Here is a 19,253-nt window from a genome sequence, read left to right on the forward strand (position 1 = left end):
CCTGGCCAAATATCTTTCAAATGCTATTATAATATCTGTCACATCAACCTGCTCCAGCAACTCATTCCATAGAAAATGATTCAATTCAATAATTCCCGGGATGGCGGGACTGTCCCATGCTGAGAGAATGGAGCGACTGGGCTTGTACACTCTGGAATTTAGAAGGATGAGAGGGGATCTTATTATAATAATTAATAATAATTTCTTTATTTATATAGCACATTTTTAGTCAACTTGCATTGACCCCAAAGTGCTTCACATAATTACATCCACACACACAGGCAAAGGTGGGTGAAGTGTCTTGCCCAAGGACACAACGACAGTATGCACTCCAAGCGGGATCGAACCGGCCACCTTCCGGTTGCCAGCCGAACACTTAGCCCATTGTGCCATCTGTCGAGCCGTACCTGCAGAATGGGAACTTCACCACGACCAGCCCTTCCATTATATTTTCAATATAAGATATCAAATTAAGTACAAAAAAAACTAATTCACATACCTCGGTAAAATACCAACCCAGTATCAATAACTACCAGGTGTCTGGTTGGCATGAAGCATTTCTGGTCCAATGCCGTATCAAAGAACATATTGAAACATATAAGATTATTATGGGTTTGGACACGACTCTATCACTCTATTCCTTTTCTCCAGAGATGTTGTTTGACCCACTGAGTTAATCCAGCTTTTTGTGGCTATCTTCGAACTAAACTGACCAAACTGTACTTCATCCGATCAGCTTCACAGCTCCCTGATTTTCTCCTTTGTTGCTTAGACTCATCATCTACAACGGACAGGACACCACCTCCGCCGTGTTGTACGACTCCTCACGGAACGAATATTTCCCTCTGGAAGGTCTGATCAGCAACGGGCGCTTTGTCCAAGTCGAGTTCACCTCCGATGAGACGGCAACAGGGGGAGGGTTCAACATTCGGTACGAAGGTAGGAAATAATGTTTCAGTTCAAATCCTGCAATCCTTTGGGGCAATGGACTCTCAGCTCAAAGATGTTGCCAGGACTCGAGGGGCCTGGACTATAGGGAGAGGTCGAGCAGGCTAGGACTTGGAGCGCAGGAGGATGAGGGGTGATCTGATAGAGGCGTACAAAACCCGTGAATTGAATGGCGGAGTAGACTTGACGGGCCGAATGGCCTAATTCTACTCCTATCGCTTATGACCTTGGGTTGATCGGTCTGAAGAACGGAGATGAGGAAAAACTTTTCCACCCAGAGACTGGTGAATCTGTGGAATTCTCTGCCTCAGAAGGCAGTGGAGGCCAATTCTCCGGATACTTTCAAGAGAGAGTTAGATTGAGCTCTTGAAGATAGCGGAGTCAGGGGATGTGGGGAGGAACGGGGTACTGATTGTGGATGATCAGCCATGATCACAGTGAATGGCGGTGCTGGCTCGAAGGGTTCCTGCACCTATTGTCTGTGACCCGAAACGTCACCTATTCCTTTCCTCCAGAGATGCTGTTCAAGAAGGAACTGCAGATGTTGGAGAATCGAAGGTGGACGAAATTGCTGGAGAAACTCAGCGGGTGCGGCAGCATCTATGGAGCGAAGGAAAGAGGCAACGTTTCGTCCGAAGGACGAAACGTTGCCTCTTTCCTTCGCTCCATAGATGCTGCCGCACCCGCTGAGTTTCTCCAGCAATTTTGTCTACCTCCAGAGATGCTGCTTGACCCACTGAGTTCCTCCAGCACTTTTGCGTCCATCTCAGTCGTCGCATGCTTTTTTCTCTCTCTCCCCAACTGAGCGCGGCAATGTCTTGTTCCCCCGCCAGCCTTCGAGCGTGGGCACTGTTTCGAGCCGTACCTGCAGAATGGGAACTTCACCACGACCAGCCCTTCCTACAGCGTCGGATCGGCGGTGGAGTTCAGCTGCGACCCTGGTTACACCATGGAGCATGGATCACCCACCATCGAGTGCATCGACATCAGGGACCCTTACTGGAACGGAACGGAACCGCTCTGTAGAGGTAAAGTTCTGACTGTTGCAAACACTTGCTATTGAGGGAGTGCAGCGTAGGTTCTTGGTTTCTTGGTCCTCCAAAATATTCCAAATGGAATTTAAACTGGAGGTGGTGAAGGGAGGGCTTAAGCCAGAAAGGGTTATTGGGAAGAAAGAGCTACTTTAAATTTAGTTGCATCTGGTTAGGTAACTATAGTTGGGTGGAGATTCCATGCTTTAATTGTGCGGGGGAAGAACAAATTGCTGTACACATCTGTCTTTGTAGCTGGGATCACAAATTGGATCGAGTGCCCTCGTCTGCTCCTAATTGGTTTGGGTTTGGTGTAGGTCAAGTTCAAGTTCAAGTGAGGTTATTGTCATGTGTCCCTGTATAGGACAATGAAATTCTTGCTTTGCTTAAGCACACAGAAAATAGTAGGCATTTACTACAAAACAGATAAATGTGTCCATATACCATGATATAAATATATACACACATGAATAAATAAACTGGTAGTGCATATAACAGAAAGTGGTTGCTAATAATCAGAGTTTTGTCCGAGCCAGGTTTAATAGCCTGATGGCTGAGGGGAAGTAGCTATTCCTGAACCTGGTTGTTGCAGTCTTCAGGCTGTGTATGTCGAGCTGACCATTTAACATTTTGTAAAAACAGGTCAAACGGTGAGCTTCACGTCTGTCTTGGAGAGGGTTCCACCCCAGAGAATTCAGAAGTTTTGTGACACTCGCTTCTCTCTCATAGGTGTTAGTAACAAATCGAACAAAACCAGGTTCACCAGGTTAATTCCCGGGGTGGCGGGACTATCATATGCTGAGAGAATGGAGCGGCTGGGCTTGTGCAGTCTGGAATTAGGAAATGATGAGAGGGGATCTTATTGAAACATATAAGATTATTAATGCCCCTGTCCCACTTAGGAAACCTGAATGGAAACCTCTGGAGACTTTGCGCCCCACCCAAGGTTTCCGTGCGGTTCCCGGAGGTTGCAGGTGGTTGCCGGAGGTTGCAGGTATTGGAAGCGGGTAGGGAGACTGACAAAAACCTCCGGGAACCGCACGGAAACCTTGGGCGGGGCGCAAAGTCTCCAGAGGTTTCCGTTCAGGTTTCCCAAGTGAGACAGGGACACTAGGGTTTGGACATGCCAGAGGCAGGAAACATGTTCCTGATGTTGGGGGGAGTCCAGAACCAGGGGCCACAGTTTAAGAATAAGGGGTAAGCCATTTAGAACGGAGACGAGGACCCACTTTTTCACCCAGAGAGTTGTGAGTCTGTGGAATTCTCTGCCTCGGAGGGCGGTGGAGGCCAGTTCTCTGGATGCTTTCAAGAGAGAGCTAGATGGGGCTCTTATAGATAGCGGAGTCAGGGGATATGGGGAGAAGGCAGGAACGGGGTACTGATTGGGGATGATCAGCCGTGATCACATTGAATGGCGGTGCTTGCTTGAAATTGGGAAAGCTAGCAGTCAGTGTGTGAGGCAGGAGGCAGAGAATGGTAGCACTCTGACCCAAAATGTAGGGGAGAGAGAAGAAAAAGACAATAAACAGAGTATAAGAGAGGGTGGGTTTCTTAAATGTGTATATTTTAATGCTAGGAGCATTGTAAGAAAGGTGGATGAACTTAGAGCCTGGATTGACACCTGGAAGTATGATGTTGTGGCGATCAGTGAAACATGGTTGCAGGAGGGCTGTGATTGGAAACTAAATATTCCAGGATTTCGTTGCTTCAGGTGTGATAGAATTGGAGGGGCAAGAGGTGGAGGTGTTGCATTACTTATCAGGGAAGATATCACAGCAGTGCTTTGGCAGGATAGATTAGAGGGCTCGTCTAGGGAGGCTATTTGGGTGGAACTGAGAAATGGGAAAGGGGTAGCAACACTTATAGAGGTGTATTATAGACCGCCAAATGGGGAGCGAGAATTGGAAGAGCAAATATGTAAGGAGATTGCAGATATTAGTAGTAAGCACAAGGTAGTGATTGTGGGAGATTTCAATTTTCCACACATAGACTGGGAAACACATTCTGTAAATGGGCTGGATGGGTTGGAGTTTGTAAAATGTGTGCAGCAATACATAGAAGTACCTACTAGAGAAGGGGCGGTGCTGGACCTCCTGTTAGGAAATGAGACGGGTCAGGTGGCAGAGGTATGCATTGGGGAACAGTTCGGGACCAGTGATCACAATGCCATTAGTTTCAATATAATTATGGAGAGGGTCAGAACCGGACCTAGGGTTGTGATTTTTGATTGGAGAAAGGCTAACTTTGAGGAGATGCGAAAGGATTTAAAAGGAGTAAATTGGGACATTTTGTTTTATGGGAAAGATGTGGAAGAGAAATGGAGTACATTTAAAGGTGAAATTTTAAGAGTACAGAATCTTTATGTCCCTGTTCGGTTGAAAGGAAATAGTAAAAATTGGAAAGAGCCATGGTTTTCAAGGGAAATTGGACACGGTTCGGAAAAAGAGGGAGATCTACAATAATTATAGGCAGCATGGAGTAAATGAAGTGCTTGAGGAGTATAAAGATTCTGGAGTATGGGGTACAATTTTGGTCGCCTAATTATAGGAAGGATGTCAACAAAATAGAGAGAGTACAGAGGAGATTTACTAGAATGTTGCCTGGGTTTCAGCAACTAAGTTACATAGAAAGGTTGAACAAGTTAGGGCTTTATTCTTTGGAGCGCAGAAGGTTAAGGGGGGACTTGATAGAGGTCTTTAAAATGATGAGAGGGATAGACAGAGTTGACGTGGATAAGCTTTTCCCACTGAGAGTAGGGAAGATTCAAACAAGGGGACATGACTTGAGAATTAAGGGACAGAGGTTTAGGGGTAACATGAGGGGGAACTTCTTTACTCAGAGAGTGGTGGCTGTGTGGAATGAGCTTCCAGGGAAGGTGGTGGAGGCAGGTTCGTTTTTATCATTTAAAAATAAATTGGATAGTTATATGGACGGGAAAGGAATGGAGGGTTATGGTCTGAGCGCAGGTATATGGGACTAGGGGAGAATACGTGTTCGGCACGGACTAGAAGGGTCGAGATGGCCTGTTTCCGTGCTGTAATTGTTATATGTTATATGGTTATATGAAGGGCCGAATGGCCTACTCCTGCACCTATTATTGGTGTTATTGCACTGTTATTGTTTGTTTGTTTTCTATGTAGTTCAGAGTTGATTTGAGGTTGTAGTGTTTAACAGCCTGATGGCTGCAGGGAAGAAGCTGTCCCTGAACCTGGACGTTAGTGTTCAGGCTCGTGTACCTTCTGCCCCGCTCACTCTGTCCTCTGCTGTCCGTCCTTTAGCCCTGTGCGGTGGAGAGCTGAACAGCCAGGCGGGGGTCCTCCTCTCACCAAACTGGCCCGAGCCGTACGATGAAGGAGAGGACTGTATCTGGAGGATCCACGTGGGCGAGGACAAGCGAGTGTTGCTCGACGTTCAACTGTGAGTATCTCAACCCCCTTTTTTTTTTTAACCAAAAATAATTGTCGTTAACTATTTACACAAATGCATGCACAAAATACAACCAATCCCACCACCATAATGCAAAATAAACAAATATCCTGGAAATATGAAATCAATATTTCACCCAATCCATTCCACCCCCCACGGTGCCCAGCGGTCCCAGAAATCCCGTGGACAGCGCGTAGTCCCGTCCCTAACACCATCCGGGCGTGGACGTAACCCCGGAAAAGGGGGCAAGGCAGCCGGCTCGGGCAGAGCCCTCTTCCGCCCGGCGCCGTGACTTGCGGATGGATGGCCAGCTTGGCCCGTCCCAGGGGCAACCCGACCAGGACATCCTCAGCCCCAAACCCTCTCCCCTACGCACAGATGAGAATGGTGGGTGTGAAGTGCAGCCAGAAGGCAAGGAGCAGCCCCTCTAGATATTGGAGCAGGGGGCTGCAGCCTCACACACTCCGTGTACACGAGGAACACAGACTCTCACAGCCCGCAGAAGTGGCAGGCGGCTGGCCAGTCCGTGAACCGCGAGAGAAAGTATCTCACCCCGATGGGACTCAAACATCGTCGGGTAAACAAGCACGAAAGCCTGCATCCCTCCAGTGGAGTTCACAACATCCCAAACCACCTTACAGCCATTCTAAACACTTGTCTTACAGTTCAGTTTATTGTCACGTGTACCGAGGTACAGTGAAAAGCTTTTGTTGCGTGCTAACCAGTCAGCGGAAAGACAACACATGATTCCAATTGACCCATTTGCAGTGTACAGACACATGATGAGGGAGTAACATTTGGTGCAAGGTGAAGCCAGCAAAGTCCAATCAAGGATAGTCCGAGGGTCACCAATGAGGAAGGTGGAATTTCAACCGATGAGTGTTTCCGATATTTGTGCGTACATTGGCCGAGATAAGTCTAGGTTAATTCTGAAGACACCCCTGAGATAACCAATGGATTACATGGGCTCAAACTAATAAATTATAACTCTGGGACAAGTTATTAGGAAATGGTTCTTCACAGAGAAAGCACAAGTACTCGGAGAAGATGATGAACAGGGTCAACCCGGTGAAAAGGACACGCTAGAGGCAGGAAACATGTTCCCGATGTTGGGGGAGTCCAGAACCAGGGGCCACAGTTTAAGAATAAGGGGTAAGCCATTTAGAACGGAGATGTTGAAACACTTTTTCACACAGAGAGTTGTGAGTCTGTGGAATTCTCTGCCTCAGAGGGAGGTGGAGGCCGGTTGTCTGGATACTTTCAAGAGAGAGCTAGATAGGGCTCTTAAAGAGTCAGGAGATATGGGGAGAAGGCAGGAACGGGCTATTGATTGGGGGTGATCAGCCATGATCACATTGAATGGCGGTGCTGGCTCGAAGGGCCAAATGGCCTACTCCTGCACCTATTGTCTATTGTCCAAAAACCAAGGAGCTAGTCAGAAACAACGGACGACAAGGTTGTTCCACAGTCCACAGATGCCATGGGGGTGCAGGTTCTTGATTGGTACGAGTGTCAGGGGTTATGGGGAGAAGGCAGGAGAATGAGGTTGAGAGGGAGAGATAAATGAGCCATGGTTGAAAGGCAGAATAAACTTGATGGGCAGAATGGTCAAACTGGGTAAAGAGAATGGCTTGTGAACCTATGGCTGCACTCTGGTGTGGTACAGTAGCTTTGGAGCAAGAATTTGGGCGGCACGGTGGCGCAGCGGTAGAGTTGCTGCCTCACACTCGCCAGAGACCCGGGTTTGATCCTGACTACGGGCGCTGTCTGTACGGAGTTTGTACGTTCTCCCCCGTGACCTGCGCGGGTTTTCTCCGAGATCTTCGGTTTCCTCCCACACTCTGAAGACGTGCAGGTTCGTAGGTTAATGGGCTTGGTAAGTGTGTGTGTGTGTGTGTGTGTGTGTGTGTGTGTGTGTGTGTGTGTGTGTGTGTGTGTGTGTGTGTGTGTGTGTGTGTGTGTGTGTGTGTGTGTGTGTGTGTGTGTGTGTGTGTGTGTGTGTGTGGTGGGGTGGGTGGGTGGGTGTGTGGGTGGGTGTGTGGGGGTGTGGGGGTGTGTGGGTGTGGGGGTGTGGGGGTGTGGGGGTGTGGGGGTGTGGGTGTGTGGGTGTGTGGGTGTGTGGGTGTGTGGTCGGTCGGTGCGGACTCGGTGGGCCGAAGGGCCTGTTTCCGTGCTGTATCCCTGAAATGAAATGCAAGTAAATTGAGCGGAGAGGATTGGAAGTGTTCACCCTTGTCACCTTTGCATCCTCTTGTGCAGCCTGAACCTCACCAACAGTGATATACTGTCGCTGTACGACGGAGACGACCTAACCATGAGGATCCTGGGCCAATTTGTTGGAACCAATGCCCCCTTGAAGGTTTATTCCACCACGTCCGATCTTACCGTCAGATTCCATTCCGATCCTGCAGGATTAATTTTTGGGAAGGGCCAGGGATTTATCATGAACTATTACGGTACGTGGAATGCTATTTTTGGGAAGGGGGGTGGCGAGGGGGGGGGGGGGGTTGAGGCAATTAAACGTTGGCACAATAGCCTACTTTTTTTAATGGGGCTTAGAGTCTTGATGAAACAGGGTGGTGCAGCGGTAGAGTTGCTGCCTCACGGCACCAGAGACCATGGGTTTGATCCTCACCGCGGACACGCTAGAGGCAGGAAACATGTTCCCGATGTTGGGGGAGTCCAGAACCAGGGGCCACAGTTTAAGAATAAGGGGTAAGCCATTTAGAACGGAGACGAGGAAACACTCTTTCTCACAGAGAGTGGTGAGTCTGTGGAATTCTCTGCTTCAGAGGGCGGTGGAGGCCGGTTCTCTGGGTGCGTTCAAGAGAGAGCTAGATAGGGCTCTTAAAAATAGCGGAGTCAGGGGATTATGGGGAGAAGGCAGGAACGGGGTACTGATTGGGAATGATCAGCCACGATCACATTGAATGGTGGTGCTGGCTCGAAGGGCCGAATGGCCTACTCCTGCACCTATTGTCTTTTGATTGGGGTGGGGGCTTGGGGGCGGTGGGAGGAAGCTGGAAGAGAGGTGGGGACAGGACGAAGGCTGGCGAGTGATGGGTGGATACAGGCGAGAGCGTTGGCGCTCTAAAGATAGGCAGATGGTTTGTACGCAGGCCAGAGGTGAAAAGACGCAATGTGAGAGAGAAGGGTGGAGGAATTGTGAATTGTGAAGCCAGAGGAAGGAATCGAGGTGGAAGGAGACGGGGCAGAGTGGTGGGGAGAGCGAGGTCTGCAGTAGAGATTGTCCAAGGGGAGATTCAGGCACTCTCCACAGCGTTGAGATGCCGCAAACTTTTACACGGAATCATAAGGTCATAAGTGATAGGAGGAGAATTAGCCCATTCGGCCCATCAAGTGTACTCCACCATTCAATCTATCCCTCCCTCCTAACCCCATTCTACTGCCTTCTCCCCGTAACCTCTGACACCCGTACTAATCAAGAATCTGTCTACCTCTGCCTTAAAAAATATCCACTGACTTGGCCTCCACAGCCTTCTGTGGCAAAGGATTCCACAGATTCATCACCCTCTGACTAAAGAAATTCCTCCTCACCTCCTACCTACAGGAACGTCCTTTAATTCTGACTGCGACCTCTGGTCCTAGACTCTCCCACTAGTGGAAACATCCTCTCCACATCCACTCTATCTAAGGCTTTCACTGTTTTGGTATGTTTGAATGAGGTCCCCCCCACCCCCCCCCCTCATTCTTCTAAACTCCAGCGAGCACAGGCCCAGCGCCGACAAACGCTCATCACATGATGAGCCACTTCATTCCTGGGATCGTTCTTGTAAAACCTCCTCTGGACCCTCTCCAGAGCCAGCACATCCTTCCTCGGATATGGTGGTCCAAAACTGCTCACGCTAATCCCCCCCCCCCCCCACCACCACCACCACACACCCACGCGGCCCGACCAGCTTCGTGTTACCTTCCTGCGTTTTGTATCCGAGGCCTCTTGAAATAAATGAAACAGCTGGAATAAAAAGCATTCCTGTCCCCGGCTCTATAGATTTCATGACAGATTCCAATTAGCCCAGTTTGTGAGGCAAAGCTACGAGCGATAGCCTTGACCTTGAAACGAAGACCTGCTTTTGCAACTAACGTAACAAGAATCACAACAGTCGTGACACACAATGATGTTAATAATGGGAAGGGTAATGTCACGAAGTCACGAAGTCACGAGCAAGCATTCGAAATCACAGTATATGCAACTGCTTTGGTATCATTTCTTTTTATAACTGCTCAATGAATGTTAAATTCTGTGAGAAAAGTAATGTCAAAATTACAGACATCATCCGTTTAAAAGGGACACTTGTGATTCTCTTTGTAACCCGACTTTAATTGACGAATAGTGAAAGGCCTGGATAGTGAAGATAGCGGAGTCAGGGGATATAGGGAGAAGGCAGGAACGGGGTACTGATTGTGGATGATTAGCCACGGAGACGAGGAAACACTTTTTCACACTGAGAGTTGTGAGTCTGTGGAATTCTCTGCCTCAGAGGGCGGTGGAGGCCGGTTCGCTGGATACTTTCTAGAGAGAGCTAGATAGGGCTCTTAAAGATAGCGGAGTCAGGGGATATGGGGAGAAGGCAGGAACGGGGTACTGATTGTGGATGATCGTGGAAAAAAAATCTGTTTTTATGGCTACTGTGGCAGCTTTGACAGTCCGGAGTCGCCTTCCAGAGGGAAGTGATTCAAAGAGCTTGTGGCCAGGGTGAAGGATGATCTTACCCGCTCGCTTCCTCGTAGCTGGTAGAGTTGCTGCCTTACAGCGCCAGAGTCCCAGGTTCGATTCTGACTGCGGATGCTTGTCTGTACGGAGTGTGGCCGCGTGGGTTTTCTCCGGGTGCTCCGGTTTCCTCCCACATTCCAAAGACGTGCAGGTTTGTAGGTTAATTGGCTTCCGTAAATTGTCCGTGTTTAGGATAGACCTAGTGTACGGGGGGGATCGCTGGTCGGCGCGGAGTCTGAAGAAGGGTCTCGACCCGAAAGGTCACCCATTCCTTTTCTCCAGAGACGCTGCCTGTCCCGCTGAGTGACCCCAGCCAGCATTCTGTGTCTATCTTCAGCAGTCGGGTAAACCACCCTCTCCAAAGCCCCCACCTCCTTCCTGCAACGGGGGGGGGGGGGGTAACCAGAACTGCACGCAATACTCCAAATACGGCCTGACCAAAGTCTTAGAGAGCTGCGTCACGAACTAAACAAAAATAATCTCTTTGTTGAGAAAATCATCTGGTGGCATTTATTCCATAGAATATATGTTTCCCTGAGAAAGTTTCTTCCCTTAATAATTGGTGCTGTCCATTTGCCTGTCAGGTGAGTATTTTTTAACACATTCACACCAGCAATAACTGAGATTTTTGCGTATAAACACATCTAAGGGCTGCAATTAGTCTAAATCATTCATGCACATTTTTAAGCTGTATAATTACAGGACAGTAAATTTGTTGGCAATGATGTGCAAGATACTAATTTAGTCTTGGCTCCTCCGATATAAACATGCACACTGAAGCCTGAGTGATCTATGCGAAGGAGAAAAGGCGTGGAACTAACTCACAACTTTAGATGTTCAGCCAGGCACCCACTGCGTTTTCATACTACTTCATTTACTCTCTGAATAGATTCTCGTTTCCTCCCCTCCTCTTCCCAAATGACAATAGACAATAGACAATAGGTGCAGGAGTAGGCCATTCGGTCCTTCAAGCCAGCACCGCCATTCACTGTGATCATGGCTGATCGTCCACATTGAATCAGTACCCCCGTTCCTGCCTTCTCCCCATATCCCCTTACCTGAAGAAGGGTCTCGAACCGAGACAATAGACAATAGACAATAGGTGCAGGAGTAGGCCATTCGGCCCTTCGAGCCAGCACCGCCATTCACTGTGATCATGGCTGATCGTCCACAATCAGCACCCCCGTTCCTCCTGCCTTCTCCCCATATATCCCCTTATCTGAAGAAGGGTCTCGACCCGAAACGTCACCTATTCCTTCTATTTGGGAAAGATGGAAGGTAGATAAAAATGCTGGAGAAACTCAGCGGGTGAGGCAGCATCCATGGAGCGAAGGAATAGGTGACTATGTTCTATGTTCTATGTGACGTTTCGGGTCTTGACCCGAAACGGAGTCTGAAGCAGGGTCTCGACCCGAAACGTCACCTATTCCTTCGGTCCATAGATGCTGCCTCACCCGCTGAGTTTCTCCAACATTTCTGACCATCCCCATATCCCCTGACTCCAAAGGTTCAAAGGTTCAAAGGTTCAAAGGTTGATTTATTGTCACATACACCTAGATGTAGTGAAATTCCTTTTGCCAATGCAGCACATAAGAAAGAATACAAACATAACAATAATAAATAGCTTTAACATGAAAACATTCCCCCACAATGGTTCCCATTATGAGTGAAGGCACAAAGTCCAGTCCCATCCCCAATGTCCACCCATAGTCGGGCCTATTGAGGCCTCCACAGTTGCCTCTACGGAGGCCCGATGTTCCAGGCCGTCCTCGCCGGGTGATGATGTTCCGGCGTCGGGAGAGTCCTCTCAGCGGCCTGGGAACCCTGGAACGGCCGCCTCCCTACTCGAGACCGTGGCTTCCGGAGCCGACAAGGCCGCGCCGAATGGAGCTCAACTGGCGATCTCGTCGCGAGATCCCAGGCTCCCGATGGAAAGTTCAGCGCCGCCGCCCGCACTCCGCGATGTTTTTAACGCCGGTCCCAGCTCACCGGAGTTCCAGCGCGGCGACCCAGGCAAGGCACCGTCCGCCCCGCAATGGCGCTCCAGCGCTGCACCGCCGTCCTCACACCCGCAGCTCCGCCGCCGCCGCCGATGCCGAGGCTCCGGGCGGTCCCCTCGCTCCTCGGACCCGCAGCTCCGCAGCTGCCGCCGATGCCGATGCCGAGGCTCCGGGCGGTCCCCTCAGGAAATGCCTCTCCAGGCCCGCTGGTAGGCCGCGAGGACGGGTCGAAAGTGCAGCCCGGAGAAAAGCTGCATCTCCGACCAGGTAGGGACCCTGAAAATTAGTTTCCCTCTTCCGCCCCCCCCCCCCCTCCCCCACACATAAAAAAGCTAGAACTCCTTAAAAACAAAACACTAAACTAACTAAAAATAAGAAAAAGAAATGAAAAACAGACAGCTGCAGGCTAGGCAGCCATACCCCCTACAGGTCGGCGCCAACTCCGCTATGAAATGCACTGTTCCATGCTGAGGGATAATTCAAAGTCTGATTGTCGACAGTCCGAGGGTCTCCAATGAGGTAGCTGATAGTTCAGGACCGATCTCTAGTTGGTGGTGGGATGGTTCAGTTGCCTGATAACAGCTGGGAAGAAACTGTCCCTGAATCTGGAGGTGTGCGTTTTCACACTTCTGTACCTCTTGCCTGGTGGGAGAGGGGAGAAGAGGGAGTGGCCGGGGGTGAGACTGGTCCTTGATTATGCTGCTGGCCTTGCCGAGGTGTAGATGGAGCGTGAGGTGTAGATGGAGTCAATGGAAGGGAGGTTGGTTTGCGTGATGGTCTGAGCTGGGAGGTAGATAGTATCTCAGGATCGCACTACAGTTGGTGATAGGATGTTTCAGTTGACTGGATCGCCTCAATGCGGAGGGAGAACAAGGAGGGAAGAGACAAGGACTTTAAGACTTTTTGCCTTCCATCACAGAGATAGCCCTGTCCCACGGTACGAGCTCATTCCAAGAGCTCTCCCGAGTTTAAAAAAAAAATCAAACTCGTGGTAAGCACGGAGAATGAACGTAGCGGGTACGTCGGAGCTCGGGGACATCTCTTAGCGCTAACGGCAGGTACTCGGGAAGACTCGCTAACGGCAGGTAAGCGCGGGAAGACTCGTGAAGATTTTTCAACATGATGAAAAATGTCCACGAGAGCCTCGAGTACCGACGAGCGGCCATTACCGTAAATCTCCGAGTTCGAATCCGGGCAAACTCGGGAGAACTCTTGGAATGAACTCGTACCGTGGGACAGGGGTTTGAGGAGGTGCCTGGAAGACTCACTGTGGTGGATGTTAAACTGTGTTTATTGTGCGTTCTGTTATTTTATTCTATGTCGTGAGTGCAAGGTATGCAATTTCGTTCAGACTGAAATGCCTGAATAACAATAAAGGATACTTTATACTTTAAGAACATGATGGACCTGACGCGGGCAAATGGGACTGGCGTAGATGGGGCATCTTGGTGGGCACGGGCAAGTTGGGCCATCTCCTTGCTGCATGACTCCATGACTTGACCTTTGGGTTTCCAACCCCGCCATTTGTGTCCTCTCCTCGCAGAGATGTCTCGGAACGACACGTGCTCCGACCTTCCGGAGATTCCCAACGGCTGGAAAACCACGTCTCACAGGGAGATGGTGCGCGGGACGATGACCACCTTCCAGTGCGACCCAGGCTACGACATCCTGGGGAGCGACACGCTCACGTGCCAGTGGGACCTGACGTGGAGCAGCGATCCTCCATTCTGTGAGAAAAGTAAGTAAGCTGTCGTGTCGTTCGGAGGTACAGTGGAGTGCGGCCACGTTGGCGCAGCGGTAGAGTTGCTTCCTTTACAGCGCCCGCAGCGCCGGAGGCCCGGGTTCGATCCCGACGACGGGTGCTGTCTGTACGGAGGCTGTACGCTCTCCCCGTGACCTGCGCGGGGTTTCTCCGAGATCTGCCTCAACTACCTCCTCCCGGCAGCTCGTTCCATACACCGACCAAGTATGGTGGGTTTTTCACACACACAGGGTGGTGTGCGTATGGAACGATTTAATAGGAATCCGAGTGGTAACTTTTTCCACACAGAGGGTGGTGGGTGTATGGAACGAGCTGCCAGAGGAGGTAGTTGAGGCAGGGACTATCCCAACGTTTAGAAAACAGTTAGGTACATGGATAGGATGGGTTTGGAGGGTTACGGACCAAAACGCAAGCAGGTGGGACTGGTGTACCTGGGACATGTTGGCCAATGTGGGCAAGTTGGGCATAAGAGCCTGTTTTGACACTGTATCACTCTATGAACCTATCTTCGGTTTCCTCCCACACTCCAATTGTGCCTAGTGTGTGTAGGGTAGTGATAGTGTGCGTGGATCGCTGGTCGACGAGGGCTCGGTGGGCCGAAGGGCCAATTTAGGCTCTGAATCTCTACACTGAACAAAACTAAAGTTGACTTGATGGGCCAAATGGCCTAATTCTGCAAGTCTAACGTGAACAAAATGACAGCAGCCATATCCAAAATTAAGGTTTTTTTTAACACTAGCAATCTATCAAGCTGGCATAGTGACCGATGATATAAATATGATTGATAACACCAGCATATATTTCAGTGTGATGAATGTGAACTGCTTATATTAATACTCTGCTCTCAGCTGGGGGAACGTGCAATACATCCTAGCAGGAGTGAGACGGGGAAATCTTCTACGAAAAAGGTCACAGATTGTTAATATAATACAGGACGATATTTGATATTGGAATTTATTAAAACCTGTTCTGACACCTATCTTTTGCACCTCATATTTAATTTTTAAATGATTTTTAGGCTGGTCGAGGTGCTGCCTCACGGCACCAGAGACCCGGGGTCAATCCTGACTTTTTCGTTTTAGAGGTATCGCACAGAAACAGGCCCTTCGGCCCACCGTGTCCGCGCCGACCAGCGACCCCCACCCCCCCGCACGAACACTATCCTACACACACACACACACACTAGGGACACTGATCATCCAAAATCAGTACACCGTTCCTGCTTTCTCTCCATATCCCTTGAGTCCGTTAGCCCTAAGAGCTGTATGTCTTTGGAGTGTGGGAGGAAACCGAAGATCTCGGAGAAAACCCACGCGGGTCACGGGGAGAACGTACAAACTCCATACAGACAGCGCCCGCAGTCGGGATCGAACCTGGGTGTCTGGCACTGCACTGCAAGCGCTGTAAGGCAGCGACTTTACCGCTGCGCCACCGTGCCCCGGTGTCCAATTCCTTTACGTCTCTGCTAATGGATGGATTTTATGTTGCAATGAGATGAGGGAGTTGTATAATGAGGAAAGATGAAGTAACATTGACCTGCACACCCATGGGTTTGTATAAAACCGTACTGGGATCGACAATTTGTTGAAGTGGAGCGGCAGGGTAGAGATTACGAGGCTAAATATCAGAAAAATTGCAAAATTAGATAAATCAGAAAATGCTGAAGGAAGCCTGCTGCCCGCGTTTGGCGCGTTTCCCTCCAAACCTGTCCTATCCATGCACCTGTCTAACTGTTTCTTAAATGTAGGGATAGTCCTCAACTACCTCCTCTGGCAGCTCGTTCCATTCACCCACCACCCTTTGTGTGAAAAAGTTACCCCTCAGATTCCTATTAAATCTTTTCCCCTTCACCTTGAACCTATGTCCTCTGGTCCTCAATTCACCTACTCTGGGCAAGAGACTCTGTGCGTCTACCCGATCTATTCCTCTCATGATTTTATACACCTCTATAAGATCACCCCTCATCCTCCTGTGCTTCAAGGAATAGAGTCCCAGCCTACTCCATCTCTCCCGATAGCTCAGATCCTCTAGCCCTGGCAACATCCTTATCAATCTTCCCTGTGACCTTTCCAGCTTGACAAGATCTTTCCTATAACACGGTTCCCAGAACTGAACACAATGCTTCACCGACGTCTTATACAACTGCAACGTGACTTCCCAACTTTGGTACTCAATACATTGAGGGCCAAAGTGCCAAAAGCCTTTTTGACCACCCTATCTACCTGCGACTCCACCTTCAAGGAACCATGCACCTGTACTCCTAGATCCGTCTGCTCTGCAACACTACCCAGAGGCCTGCCGTTCACTGTGTAGGCCCTGCCCAGGTTAGACTTCCCAACATGCAATACAACGCAAGGATAGATTTGGATTGTCTCACAAGGAGAGGAGGTGGGAGAGACCTGGAACGTCGGAGGTCGAGGAGAGACCTGATAGGGGTATATAAAATTATGAGGCCAAACCGTTTTCCCCAAAGTTTTAAACTGCAGGGTATGGGTAAAGATGAGAGGGGGGGAGGGGGATGGGGGGGGGGGGGGAGTTTAATGCAGATATGCGGAGTGGGTTTCTTTTACACCAAGAGTAATGGGGGCCTGGACCGCATTGCCAGGGGTGGTGTAAGAGGGAGAGACACATGGAAGTGCAGGAATAGATGGTACACAAAAATGCTGGAGAAACTCAGCGGGTACAGCAGCATCTATGGAGAGAAGGAAATGGGCAACGTTTCGGAACCCGAAACGTTGCCTATTTCCTTCGCTCCATAGATGCTGCCGCACCCGCTGAGTTTTTCCAGCATTTTTGCCTACCTTCGATTTTCCAGCATCTGCAGTTCCTTCTTAACCAGGAACAGAGGGTTATGGGTCATATGCATGCAGATGGGATCAGTTAAGCCATCAAAACTAGCTCCATTTGCAAGTGTTTGGCCCATGTGTTGTTTGGTTGTTTGTCTTTTGCACAAAAGTCCGCGAGCATTGCCACTTTCATTTCACTGCACATCTCGTATGTGTATGTGACAAATAAACTTGACTTGACTTGACTTGACTTGACATATTCCTCTCATCCCTGAGAGACGCAAGATGTTCCTTCCTACGCATTCCTCGAAACCTTTTTTTATCCATGTACCTGTCCAAATGTCCTTTAAATCCTGTTATAGTACCTGCCTCAACTACCTCCTCTGGCAGCTCGTTCCATATACCCACCACCCTCTGTGTGAAGAAGTTACCCCTCAGGTTCCTATTAAATCTTTCCCTCCCAGCTTAAACCTGTGCCCTCTGGTTCTCGATTCCCCTACTCTGGGTAAAAGACTGTGTGCATTCATGCTACCATTTCTCCACTTGATTTTATACACTTCTATAGGATCACCCCTTAGTCCCCTGCGCTCCAGGGGATAAAATCCTTGTATCCTCAATATCAGGAGCCCTTGCTATGATGAATGGCGAGAGTATGTTGGGATACATTGGAAACTTTGGAGAGGTGAGCTAGATAGGGCTCTTAAAGATATGGGGATATGGGGAGAAGGCAGGAACGGGGTACTGATTGGGGATGATCAGCCATGATCACATTGAATGGCGCTGCTGGCTCGAAGGGCCGAATGGCCTACTCCTGCACCTATTGTCTATTGTCCTCTTGCTCATCGTATGAGCCAGGAAGCGGCACGGTGGCGCAGCGGTAGAGTTGCTGCCTCGCAGCGCCAGAGACCCGGGTTCAATCCTGACCACGGGTGCTGCCTGTACGGAATTAGTACGTTCTCCCCGTGACCTGCGTGGGTTTTCCCCGGGTGCTCCGGTTTCCTCCCACACTCCAAAGACGCACAGGTTTGTCGGTTAATTGGCTTCGGTAACATTGTAAATTGTCACTAGGATAGTGTGTGTAGGATAGTGTTAGTGTGCGGGGATCGCTGGTCGGCGTAGACTCGGTGGGCCGAAGGGCCTGTTTCTTTATCTTTAAAGAAGATATATCTTCTGCATCTTTAAACTCTTAACGTAAATAGAATAGGCGAGACTAATCTAAGGTAACGGTTTTAAAATCAACAGAGAGGAACATGACTTCAGGCAACTAACTAAAAGATTTGGAGATCCGTCTGAGCATGAAAATTTCCTGTCAAAACACATTATTTCCCTTCCCAGATCCCGTTAGATCCATCACTAAGCGTGGCTACACCTTTTGGTAGTTCTATCACCACCTTTAATGAGAGGAATAAAAATCAATAAGTTCACAGCTTGAGGAAGAAACCAGAAGTGAATCATACCGAATAGTGAAAGTGTTTAAGAAGGAACTGCAGATGGTGGAAAATCGAAGGTACACAAAAAAGCTGGAGAAACTCAGGCTCCATTCAAGGACCCAAGCAGTCGTTTCAGGTGCGACAGAGGTTCACCTGCATCTCCTCCAACCTCATCTATTGCATCCGCTGCTCTAGATGTCAGCAGATCTATATCGGTGAGAACAAGCGGAGGTTGGGCGATCGTTTCGCCGAACACCTCCGCTCGGTCCGCAATAACCAACCTGATCTCCCGGTGGATCAGCACTTCAACTCCCCCTCACATTCCCAATCTGACCTCTCTGTCCTGGGTCTCCTCCATGGCCAGAATGAGCAACACCAGAAATTGGAGGAACAGCACCTCATATTCCGCTTGGGGAGCCTGCATCCAGCGGGCATGAACATTGAATTCTCCCAATTTTGTTAGCCCTTGCTGTCTCCTCCCCTTCCTCAGCCCTCGAGCTGTCTCCTCCCATCCCCCAGCCTTCGGGCTCCTCCTCCTTTTTCCTTTCTTCTCCCCTCCCCCCACCCCCCATCAGTCTGAAGAAGGGTTTCGGCCCGAAACGTTGCCTATTTCCTTCGCTCCATAGATGCTGCTGCACCCGCTGAGTTTCTCCAGCTTATTTGTGTACCTCCGAATAGTGAAAGGCCTGGATAGGGTGGATGTGGAGAGGATAGTTCCACTAGTGCCAGCACAGTGGTAGAGTTGCTGCCTTAACCCAGAGACCCGGGTTCAATCCCAACTACGGGTGCTGTCTGTACGGAGTTTGCACGTTCTCCCCGTGACCAAATAGGTTTTCTCAGAGATCTTCGGTTTCCTCCCACACTCCAAAGACGTGCAGGTTTGTAGGTTCATTGGCTTGGTATGAATGTAAAATTCCCTAGTGTGTGTAGGACAGTGCGGGGATCGCTGGTCGGCGCGGACTCGGTGGCCCGCCGGACCTGTTTCCGAGCTGTATTTGCAAACTAAACTAGTGGGGGAGTCCAGGAGCAGAAGCCGCGGCCTCAGAATAAAAGGACGTACCTTTAAACAGTAGATGAGGAGGAATTTCTTTGGCCAGAGGGCGGTGAATTCATTGCCACAGACGGCTGTGGTGGC

At 49.6% G+C, this 19,253-nt stretch overlaps 1 protein-coding gene across 1 annotated transcript in view; it reads left to right on the forward strand.

Annotated features, from left to right (window-relative positions):
• sez6l (seizure related 6 homolog like) overlaps positions 1 to 19,253 on the forward strand; it is a 74,858-nt gene that overhangs the window by 31,349 nt on the left and 24,256 nt on the right. Inside the window, exons 7-11 of the mRNA XM_033043065.1 lie at positions 773 to 939; positions 1,782 to 1,976; positions 5,258 to 5,396; positions 7,665 to 7,861; positions 13,684 to 13,878. Coding sequence (XP_032898956.1) covers positions 773 to 939; positions 1,782 to 1,976; positions 5,258 to 5,396; positions 7,665 to 7,861; positions 13,684 to 13,878 — 893 coding nt within the window. The remainder of the gene's footprint in view (positions 1 to 772; positions 940 to 1,781; positions 1,977 to 5,257; positions 5,397 to 7,664; positions 7,862 to 13,683; positions 13,879 to 19,253) is intronic.

This window comes from Amblyraja radiata, chromosome 25 (genome assembly GCF_010909765.2).
Source record: "Amblyraja radiata isolate CabotCenter1 chromosome 25, sAmbRad1.1.pri, whole genome shotgun sequence".
In the NCBI taxonomy this organism is placed as follows: Eukaryota; Metazoa; Chordata; class Chondrichthyes; order Rajiformes; family Rajidae; genus Amblyraja; species Amblyraja radiata.